At 43.7% G+C, this 12306-nt stretch overlaps 1 protein-coding gene and 1 long non-coding RNA gene across 2 annotated transcripts in view; one reads left to right on the top strand and one right to left on the bottom strand.

The window, feature by feature from the left end:
• Positions 1 to 12306, bottom strand: part of LOC140118957 (uncharacterized) — a 109010-nt gene that overhangs the window by 20402 nt on the left and 76302 nt on the right. The gene's annotated exons all lie outside the window — the stretch shown is intronic.
• LOC140118956 (polymeric immunoglobulin receptor-like) overlaps positions 10311 to 12306 on the top strand; it is a 44473-nt gene continuing 42477 nt past the window's right edge. Inside the window, exons 1-2 of the mRNA XM_072137441.1 lie at positions 10311 to 10641; positions 10754 to 11074. Of these exons, the coding sequence (XP_071993542.1) occupies positions 10416 to 10641; positions 10754 to 11074 (547 nt within the window). The 5' untranslated portion in view covers positions 10311 to 10415. The remainder of the gene's footprint in view (positions 10642 to 10753; positions 11075 to 12306) is intronic.

Raw genomic sequence — 12306 nt, 5'->3', positions numbered from 1 at the left:
TGTAGCACAGGTGGCAGGCACCAGTCGTCATTTATATTGCATTCGCAAGGACCCCCTGTACTGCAGGAAGCTCCTGCCAATATCTTGCATAGAACTCAATGTGGCTCAAACAGGCCACTTGCATAAAAGCATGATTAGTGCAATAGGGATAGGACTTTTCCAAACATGGCTGTTCTGGGCACCGGTAGACCATACCTGAAATTATTTGTATTATATATAAACTCCCTAAATTTTTATGAATATAAATATTATATTTATTATCTGAGTTTTAGTTTCCCCTAATTAGATATTATGGACAGCTTCCACCAATTTAATTTTATTAAATTATAAATATATATATATATATATGTAATAAATTTGGAGATATATTTGGAGTGGGTGTGGTCAGACAATATGGGTGGGGTCATAACCAACAAATTGTTGGTATATATAGAATAACACATTTAATCCTGCCTTCTTTATACAAAATAAAACTACTAAAATACGTTTTCCCATATACAAGCTAACTATCTATAATCCTGCCCCCTATGTACAAAAATAGAACTACCGTACTATAATACTGCCCACTATGTACAGGAATAGAACTACTATAATCCTGCCCCCTATGTACAAAAATAGAACTACCGTACTATAATACTGCCCACTATGTACAGGAATAGAACTACTATAATACTGCCCCCCATGTACAGGGATATAACTACTATAACACTGCCCCCTATGTACAAGAATATAACTACTATAATACTGCCCCCTAGCTACAAGAATATAACTACTATAATACTGCCCCCTATGTACAAGAATATAACTACTATAATACTGCCCACTATGTACAGGAATATAACTACTATAATACTGCCCCCCATGTACAGGAATATAACTACTATAACACTGCCCCCTATGTACAAGAATATAACTACTATAATACTGCCCCCTAGCTACAAGAATATAACTACTATAATACTGCCCCCTATGTACAAGAATATAACTACTATAATACTGCCCCCTATGTACAAGAATAGAACTACTATAATACTGCCCCCTATGTACAAAAATAGAACTACCGTACTATAATACTGCCCACTATGTAAAGGAATAGAACTACTATAATACTGCCCCTATGTACAAGAATAGAACTACTATAATTCTGCCCCCTATGTAAAAGAATAGAACTACTATAATTCTGCCCCCTATGTACAAGAATATAACTACTATAATACAGCCCCCTATGTACAAGAATATAACTACTATAATACTGCCCCCTATGTACAAGAATATAACTACTATAATACTGCCCCCTATGTACAAGAATATAACTACTATAATACTGCCCCCTATGTACAAGAATATAACTACTATAATACTGTCCCCTATGTATAAGAATATAACTACTATAATACTGCTCCCTATGTACAGGAATATAACTACTATAATCCTGCCCCCTATGTACAAGAATATAACTACTATTATACTGCCCCCTATGTACAAGAATATAACTACTATAATACTGCCCCCTATGTATAAGAATATAACTACTATAATACTGCCCCCTATGTACAGGGATATAGCTACGATAATACTGCCCCCTAAGTACAGGAATATAACTACTATAATACTGCCCCCTATGTACAGGAATATAGCTACTATAATACTGCCCCCTATGTACAGGAATATAACTACTATAATACTACCCCCTATGTACAGGAATATAACTACTATAATACTGCCCCCTATGTACAAGAATATAACTACTATAATACTGCCCCCTATGTACAAGAATAGAACTACTATAATACTGCCCCGTATGTACAAGAATAGAACTACTATAATACTGCCCCCTATGTACAGGAATAGAACTACTATAATACTGCCCCCTATGTACAGGAATATAATTGCAAAAAACTGCCTCCTATGTACATGAGCACTTTACATAGAGGGGATGGCAGCAGTCCTGTGTAAGAAAACAAAGGTGGTCAGGCTGCAGCAGGCCATCGTAAAATATGGACCTATGGGGTGCAGCAGACCTGTGTAATTCATCCACATGGCTGCTGCACCCCATGGCAGCATATTATATGCAGGAATGCTGCGCCAGGCCTCCATATATTTCCTTCCACAGGACTTCTGTTTCCTCGTGTAAAGCAGAAAGTGTCACACTTTGTACAGGATTGTCAGAAGTGACATTTAGCTACTCACAGGTGATGATCATCTCCATCAGGTATAAAAGTGCACTGATTGTCCAGGCCTTCACTTGTCGATAAAGAATTCACGCTCACGTTTAGTTGCTTCCTTGCAGCTCCTCTGTGAGCCTAAAGACACTACAGTCACTTACACTATAGTGTCACCTGAATAACACTGTGCTCCTAAGTAATATAATATATACCCCTCACACCACAACTGACCACACTGTGCCCCCACATAAATCATATATACCCCTCACACCACAACTGTACACACTGTGTCCCCACATATATCATATATACCCCTCACACCACAACTGTACACACTGTGCCCCCACATATATCATATATAATCCTCACACCACAACTGACCACACTGTACCCCCCACATATATCATATATACCCCTCACACCACAACTGTACCCACTGTGTCCCCACATATATCATATATAACCCTCACACCACAACTGTACACACTGTGTCCCCACATATATTATATACCCCTCACACCACAACTGACCACACTGTGCCCCCACATATATGATATATACCCCTCACACCACAACTGTACACACTGTGCTCCCACATATATCATATACACCCCTCACACCACAACTGACCACACTCTTCCCCACATACATCATATATACCCCTCACACCACAACTGTACACACTGTGCCCCCACATATATCATATATACCCCTCACACCACAACTGACCACACTGTGCCCCCACATATATCATATATACCCCTCACACCACAACTGACCACACTCTGCCCCAACCACACTGCGACTGCAGCCATCGAAACCTCCCACCACCAAACTGTGGCTGCAGCCACCAAAACCTCCCACCACCAAACTGTGGCTAACACCACTGACACCAAACACCAAGACTGCAGCCGATGCCGCCGAACCCCAGTGGCCAGACTGCAGCTGATACTGCACATCCATGATGCTTGCTTTGTAAAAAGCTTTTTTTTTTTTTTTAAAGAAATTTTATTTCATTTTTTTTTTTTTGTGTGTGTGTGGGGGGGGGGGGGGGGGGCGTTTTTTTCATTATTTTATTAATTGAATTTGCATCTTTGTCATTTTTTGCCACCTGTGCACCCGCCAGACATGCAGCCCCACGTAACACACACTATGTATAAGAATATAACTACTATAATACTGCCCCCTATGTACAGGAATATAACTACTATAATACTGCCCCCTATGTACAAGAATATAACTACTATTATACTGCCCCCTATGTACAAGAATATAACTACTATAATACTGCCCCCTATGTATAAGAATATAACTACTATAATACTGCCCCCTATGTACAGGGATATAGCTACTATAATACTGCCCCCTATGTACAGGAATATAACTACTATAATACTGCCCCCTATGTACAGGAATATAACTACTATAATACTACCCCCTATGTACAGGAATATAACTACTATAATACTGCCCCCTATGTACAAGAATAGAACTACTATAATACTGCCCCCTATGTACAAGAATAGAACTACTATAATACTTCCCCGTATGTACAAGAATAGAACTACTATAATACTGCCCCCTATGTACAGGAATATAATTGCAAAAAAAATGCCTCCTATGTACATGAGCACTTTACATAGAGGGGATGGCAGCAGTCCTGTGTAAGAAAACAAAGGTGGTCAGGCTGAAGCAGGCCATCGTAAAATATGGACCTATGGGGTGCAGCAGACCTGTGTAATTCATCCACATGGCTGCTGCACCCCATGGCAGCATATTATATGCAGGAATGCTGCGCCAGGCCTCCATATATTTCCTTCCACAGGACTTCTGTTTCCTCGTGTAAAGCAGAAAGTGTCACACTTTGTACAGGATTGTCAGAAGTGACATTTAGCTACTCACAGGTGATGATCATCTCCATCAGGTATAAAAGTGCACTGATTGTCCAGGCCTTCACTTGTCGATAAAGAATTCACGCTCACCTTTAGTTGCTTCCTTGCAGCTCCTCTGTGAGCCTAAAGACACTACAGTCACTTACACTATAGTGTCACCTGAATAACACTGTGCTCCTAAGTAATATAATATATACCTCTCACACCACAACTGACCACACTGTGCCCCCACATAAATCATATATACCCCTCACACCACAACTGTACACACTGTGTCCCCACATATATCATATATACCCCTCACACCACAACTGTACACACTGTGCCCCCACATATATCATATATAATCCTCACACCACAACTGACCACACTGTACCCCCCACATATATCATATATACCCCTCACACCACAACTGTACACACTGTGTCCCCACATATATCATATATACCCCTCACACCACAACTGTACACACTGTGCCCCCACATATATCATATATAATCCTCACACCACAACTGACCACACTGTACCCCCCACATATATCATATATACCCCTCACACCACAACTGTACACACTGTGTCCCCACATATATTATATACCCCTCACACCACAACTGTACACACTGTGTCCCCACATATATTATATACCCCTCACACCACAACTGTACACACTGTGTCCCCACATATATCATATATAACCCTCACACCACAACTGTACACACTGTGTCCCCACATATATTATATACCCCTCACACCACAACTGACCACACTGTGCCCCCACATATATGATATATACCCCTCACACCACAACTGTACACACTGTGCTCCCACATATATCATATACACCCCTCACACCACAACTGACCACACTCTGCCCCACATACATCATATATACCCCTCACACCACAACTGTACACACTGTGCCCCCACATATATCATATATACCCCTCACACCACAACTGACCACACTGTGCCCCCACATACATCATATATACCCCTCACACCACAACTGTACACACTGTGTCCCCACATATATCATATATACCCCTCACACCACAACTGTACACACTGTGTCCCCACATATATCATATATACCCCTCACACCACAACTGACCACACTCTGCCCCCACATATATCATATATACCCCTCACACCACAACTGACCACACTGTGCCCCACATATATCATATATACCCCTCACACCACAACTGACCACACTGTGCCCCCACACATATATCATACCACAACTGACCACACTGTGCCCTAGGATAAATTATGTGTGTACTAAAAGAATAATATTTACATTGCCACTTATAATTTACTATAAAACATACAGCTCCCCACTACATTAGAATAACTACAAATATATACTGTGAATACATAAGTATAGTCTGTTATATTTCCAAGACCTGTTACAATGTGCCAATGGTACATTGTAATAGATCATGTGTTAATTCCACATATACTGCTGTACTGTCGCATTGCAGTATATGGTAGGACCAATCCAGGGGTATGAAAAAGTTAAAAAAAAAAATTATAAAAAAGCTAAATATTTAAATCACCCACTTTCCCAAGAACTGATCTAAAAATAAACAGTAAAAATCATAAACATGTAAGGTGTCCCCGCAAAATGTCCTTTCTATCAAAATATAATAACGGTTATTCTCATCTTTACACAGTCCCGTACACCCAGAGGTCGCACTAAGATATTTCTAGAAGGGTAATATTACTCCTCTTACTACTTTTGAGGAGTATATTTGGCCGGGGAGGAGTATGAAATTTTCAGTAATACATATATATATAACTCATGGCGGTATAGAATGTTGATAGACGCTATTAATATAATCATGTGTCTGTGTTTAAATTGAGGCAGTTGTAGTGATGTTACATTATGCATTGCCCAGACTGGAGCTGACGCCACCAACCCCCCCAACCACACTGCGACTGCAGCCATCGAAACCTCCCACCACCAAACTGTGGCTGCAGCCACCAAAACCTCCCACCACCAAACTGTGGCTAACACCACTGACACCAAACACCAAGACTGCAGCCGACGCCGCCGAACCCCAGTGGCCAGACTGCAGCTGATACTGCACATCCATGATGCTTGCTTTGTAAAAAGCTTTTTTTTTTTTTTAAAGAAATTTTATTTCATTTTTTTTTTTGTGTGTCTGTGTGTGGGGGGGGGGGCGTTTTTTTCATTATTTTATTAATTGAATTTGCATCTTTGTCATTTTTTGCCACCTGTGCACCCGCCAGACATGCAGCCCCACGTAACACACACCTCATGCCACCTGAGCACCCGCCAGACATGTAGCCCCACGTAACACACACCTCATGCCACCTCATCACCCGCCAGACATGCAGCCCCACGTAACACACACCTCATGCCACCTCAGCACCCGCCAGACATGCAGCCCCACGTAACACACACCTCATGCCACCTGAGCACCCGCCAGACATGCAGCCCCACGTAACACACACCTCATGCCACCTGAGCACCCGCCAGACGTGCAGCCCCACGTAACACACACCTCATGCCACCTGAGCACCCGCCAGACATGCAGCCCCACGTAACACACACCTCATGCCACCTCGGCCCCTGCCAGACATGCAAACCCTACGTAACACATACCTCATGCCACCTCAGCACCCGACAGACATGCAGCCCCACGTAACACACACCTCATGCCACCTGAGCACCCGCCAGACATGCAGCCCCACGTAACACACACCTCATGCCACCTCAGCACCCGCCAGACATGCAGCCCCACGTAACACACACCTCATGCCACCTGAGCACCCGCCAGACATGCAGCCCCACATAACACACACCTCATGCCACCTCGGCCCCTGCCAGACATGCAGCCCCCACGTAACACACACCTCATGCCACCTCAGCACCCGCCAGACATGCAGCCCCACGTAACACACACCTCATGCCACCTCAGCACCCGCCAGACATGCAGCCCCACGTAACACACACCTCATGCCACCTCAGCACCCGCCAGACATGCAGCCCCACGTAACACACACCTCATGCCACCTGAGCACCCGCCAGACATGCAGCCCCACGTAACACACACCTCATGCCACCTCGGCCCCTGCCAGACATGCAGCCCCTACGTAACACACACCTCATGCCACCTCAGCACCGGCCAGACATGCAGCCCCACATAACACACACCTCATGCCACCTGAGCACCCGCCAGACATGCAGCCCCACATAACACACACCTCATGCCACCTGAGCACCCGCCAGACATGCAGCCCTACATAACATATACCTCATGCCACCTCAGCACCCGCCAGACATGCAGCCCCACATAACATATACCTCATGCCACCTCAGCACCCGCCAGACATGCAGCCCCACGTAACACACACCTTATGCCACCTGAGCACCCGCCAGACATGCAGCCCCACGTAACACACACCTCATGCCACCTCAGCACCCACCAGACATGCAGCCCCACGTAACACACACCTCATGCCACCTGAGCACCCGCCAGACATGCAGCCCCACGTAACACACACCTCATGCCACCTCAGCACCCGCCAGACATGCAGCCCCACGTAACACACACCTCATGCCACCTGAGCATCCGCCAGACATGCAGCCCCACGTAACACACACCTCATGCCACCTCAGCACCCGCTAGACATGCAGCCCCATGTAACACACACCTCATGCCACCTCAGCACCCGCCAGACATGCAGCCCCACGTAACACACACCTCATGCCACCTGAGCACCCGCCAGACATGCAGCCCCACGTAACACACACCTCATGCCACCTCGGCCCCTGCCAGACATGCAGCCCCCACGTAACACACACCTCATGCCACCTCATCACCCGCCAGACATGCAGCCCCACGTAACACACACCTCATGCCACCTCAGCACCCGCCAGACATGCAGCCTCACGTAACACACACCTCATGCCACCTCAGCACCCGCCAGACATGCAGCCCCACTTAACACACACCTCATGCCACCTCAGCACCCGCCAGACATGCAGCCCCACGTAACACACATCTCATGCCACCTCGGCCCCTGCCAGACATGCAGCCCCACGTAACACACACCTCATGACACCTGAGCACCCGCCAGACATGCAGCCCCACATAACACACACCTCATGCCACCTGAGCACCCGCCAGACATGCAGCCCCACATAACATATACCTCATGCCACCTCAGCACCCGCCAGACATGCAGCCCCACATAACACACACCTCATGCCACCTCAGCCCCTGCCAGACATGCAGTCCCATATAAGATACACCTCATGCCACCTCTGCCCCTGCCAGACATGCAGTCCCATGTAAGATACATGTGTTCCCTGACCTTACTACAGCCATCCTATCTCCTCCTGTGAAGCCCCCTCACCTCCATACACATGTTTGCACACAGTCCCCCTACCAGTTCTTCTTGCAGGCAGCCATTACAGCTCCACTTCCTGCACTGTGAGGAGACTGTGTATAAAGTCACGCCCCTTTCCCGGAGGCTCCGCCCCCTTCCGTGACATCACTGCTGCACGGAGCAGCTCCAGTAAGATACAGTGTGGGCTGAGCGGTGCCGGCCTGCGCGCTGTACACCTTACCTGTGCGCTCCGGACCCTCAGCTCACAGGCAGCGGCGCTTCACTGCCTCTGCGTGTTACTAGTACCTGCATCAGTTATAGGATGTGGGTACTATTGATTAAAGTTGTAGGAAGTCCGAGGAGGGGGAGAGGAGACTAGCCCCAGACAGAGGAGATCGGCCCTGTCCAGCCAGAAACCGACCGGCCCACCGGGAGAATTCCCGGTGAGTACAATGGCCAGTCCGCCCCTGACAGCCATATACGGTACATACAATTAATTTGGGGGCACCATATAAAATATAATGAATTCATGGGGCACTTTTTATAACTCAAAGGGGTTTCCACTATGTCTGGAGGAGAGGTGGTTCTACCTTTATCATAGACATGGATTTCTTCCCGTAAGCAGTAAGACTTTGAAATTCCCTGCTGCAGGATGTTGCAAAGACTGATACTATGCCCATGTTCAAGAGGGGCCTGGATGCCTTTCTAGAGAGCAAAAATAATTTTTGGAATATGGATTAACAAAACTTATTGCAGACACCTTTAATAACTCTTACAGTTGACAATTGCAGCCTGGGGCTAAAGTTCAGTAAATTACAAGCATCCATAAAGCTTCACCAATGGTCTCAGTGGGCAAAGCAGTCTGTATGTAACTAGGGGTTGTATGTAAATCAGGTGTTCTTAAGTTAGGGACTGTCTGTAAATATTATATAATTCATTTGGGACACTGTATGAATTCTAATGAAACTGAAGAACATGCAAATGCAGATGGGATAAGGAAAACCATTCATCTCTTAGCTACCTTCTAAGGCAGCTTCCTTGACATTAAGCACAACCTTCATGAAGCCTTATGACATAATTAAAAACCCATCAGTATATCTATTCCAGAAGGAACAGATTCACAACTGTAGACAGCATTGTTTCAACCTGGTTCCTTCTCTTTAGTACAGCATAGGGAACTGCTTTGGGTGAGTGAGATTAGGGTCGGAAGTAAGAGTTCTCCTTACGGAGACTGCCAATTAAGGCCTCCTTGTAGGCACGTGGAGACTTATTGCCATGGACGCTCCACTAGGGGATTCTGGTAAAACATGCAAATAAGTTTTCCAGGATGGGATATTTCTATTCCAGAAGCAACAGATTCCCAACCGTAGACACCACTGTTTTGACCTGGTTGGGTCTCTTCAGTACATGTCTACAGTTGGGAATCTGTTCCTTGGTTTTGGTTTTAATATTGCATCATAATACTGTCATGCCATGCTTGATGTCAAGGGAGCGTGGTTTTCCTTATCCTATTCTGGAAAATTTATTTGGATGTTTTCTCATATTCCCCTGTGGAGAATCCATAGCTTAATTCTCCAAGCACCTGCAAGTCGGCCTTAATTGTCAGTCTCCATATAGAGAACAAATAATTTGAAGATAAAGTAAATAATATTTAAGTATTTTATATTTAGAGAACATATTATTTATAACTCTATAGTGAGGTATATGTAGGTACAAACTGTGGTCAGTTGCGTTGAGGGAATATGTTTTGACTTATGCTCGGGTCACAGCAGGATAACATTGGTTTGACAATTATTAGTAAACTTTTTATTGTTTGGAATTTTTTTAACACTTCATGAATGGTGGAAAGTTGAAATGATCACATTTTTATATAATTCTTACAGGAAAAAACATTCCCTACTCTTCAGTGATTATTATTGCAAATTTCAAAGGATCAATTACCATTAACTGCCCAGTTCATAAGAATACAACTACTAAATGGAATTACTGGTGCAAAATGAACAAAAAGGGTGGGCCAACCTGTGACATGATAGTTAACAGTTCTGGATATGTGCACAAAAACTTCTGGGGAAGGGTATTGATACATGAGGTTTCAAACACTAGTGATTTCAAAGTTCTGGTCAATAACATTAAAATAAATGACTTTGGGTTCTACCGATGTGGTACTGGAAAATTTGAAGATGGATCCAATTGGACAGATATTCACATCCATACTATAAATCGTAAGTGCTTAATATTTCATCAAAAAGACCTCTGTTGTTTTTATAATGCCATAAATTAACTGACATAACACTTTCTACAATTTTACCTACTTTACTTGTAAATACATTTCAGCTTCAGATACAATCAGACACTGGAATTCAAAGCCACTCATCCGATCTCCTGGTGAACTGTTTGAGGCACAATGCAAGATCCCCAAATCTTTTCTCTCTGTTTCTCTGATATATTGGTGCCATTGGAATGAGACTGGCTGCTTGCGTTTAATAGACTCTGATGGATTTATCCAGGAAGGTTTTCAGAGCAGAATTTCTATGAGTGACAGAACATATACTATTAAGATATCTCAGTTAGAATTGGGAGATACTGGATACTATTGGTGTTTCATCACAGATGGCAAGAATATAGAAACATCATCAGTGGAGGTTCACATTATAGGTAAGGATTTACTGAAAAACTAATAGTGAATTAAATTTATAATGTGCAAAAAGGAGTTCAAATTAACAGTTTATGGGGAACATTTACTAAACTCTGTGAAAACTGCACTATTCAGGTACAATTCAGGTACAGTTCCGACAGAGTACACCACTTTTTTTGGTTGCATCTTTACCATAGGGCGTGCAACACACTTTTGTCATACTTTGCATGGTAAATCTGGTGCACTGTCCGACTGAGCACCGGAAAGCCCCCTTCAGTGCAGATATTTGTGTCGCATGAAGAATAGTGCAGCCACAAACGTTCATGAGTGACACGAATGTGGCGCAGACACTTCTTAAATGTTCAAGCAGTTTGCACTGAAAAGAACATGCAAAATTTGCCAGAAAACTGTAAATATCTCCCTATGTGTCCTCCTAACAACTGAATTAGAAGGATGCTATGGCTATTTTCGCGAATTCCCATAGACCTAACCTATGAGTGCATGCGCTGGCAATTTCCATTGAAGCCTATAGGGGCGAATACAATAACCAGGCGTTTAGACTTGACTATTTAGTAGGGTCCTGGAGATGGGACCAACATCTATCACACATTTGTGTGACATATCTTGCAGATATTACATAAATAAACAAAAAACACTTTACACAACTTTGATAATGATTTTAATAGAAAATTTAAAACTATACAAAGTTTCTTGATTTATTAATTTTTAAATGCATTAAAATGAGAAGATCTATTGTTGTGAACTGTCCCTTTGAAAGAACACAGTACTTTTAACGTATACCAGATGAGACATGACATACAATGCTTCTACAATTAAGGCCACAGACAGAACATTTAAAGGGGTATTCCCACGAAGACAAGATTCTTATATATTCTCAGAATAACAAAGTAATATACTCTCTAATTCACTGTTATTAACAAAAGTACAGCATTTCACAGATATAATTCCAACCTGTCTCTCTCAGTCCTAGCTTTAACAATTTTGGTTGTCCCTGGATTTAACCGTAAATCTTCTATGGTCGGATTCTTCTAATGAATAGCTTTTCTTTTCTACACGGTTGTAGTGCTCTCTGTCTCCTGCCCATCCCTCTGCATTACAAGGCTAGTTTAGACACAGGCACTTCCTGCCAGTAAGCAGTAGTGTGTAGAGACTTAGGCTACAAGTTACAGACAAGATAAGGTCTTTATAGAAGGGGTGACGAAAAACGCAACAAGAAGCGCAAAACACAAGG

The sequence above is a fragment of the Engystomops pustulosus genome, chromosome 2 (genome assembly GCF_040894005.1).
Source record: "Engystomops pustulosus chromosome 2, aEngPut4.maternal, whole genome shotgun sequence".
NCBI lineage: Eukaryota > Metazoa > Chordata > Amphibia > Anura > Leptodactylidae > Engystomops > Engystomops pustulosus.
This window is presented reverse-complemented; position numbering and strand designations above follow the sequence as displayed.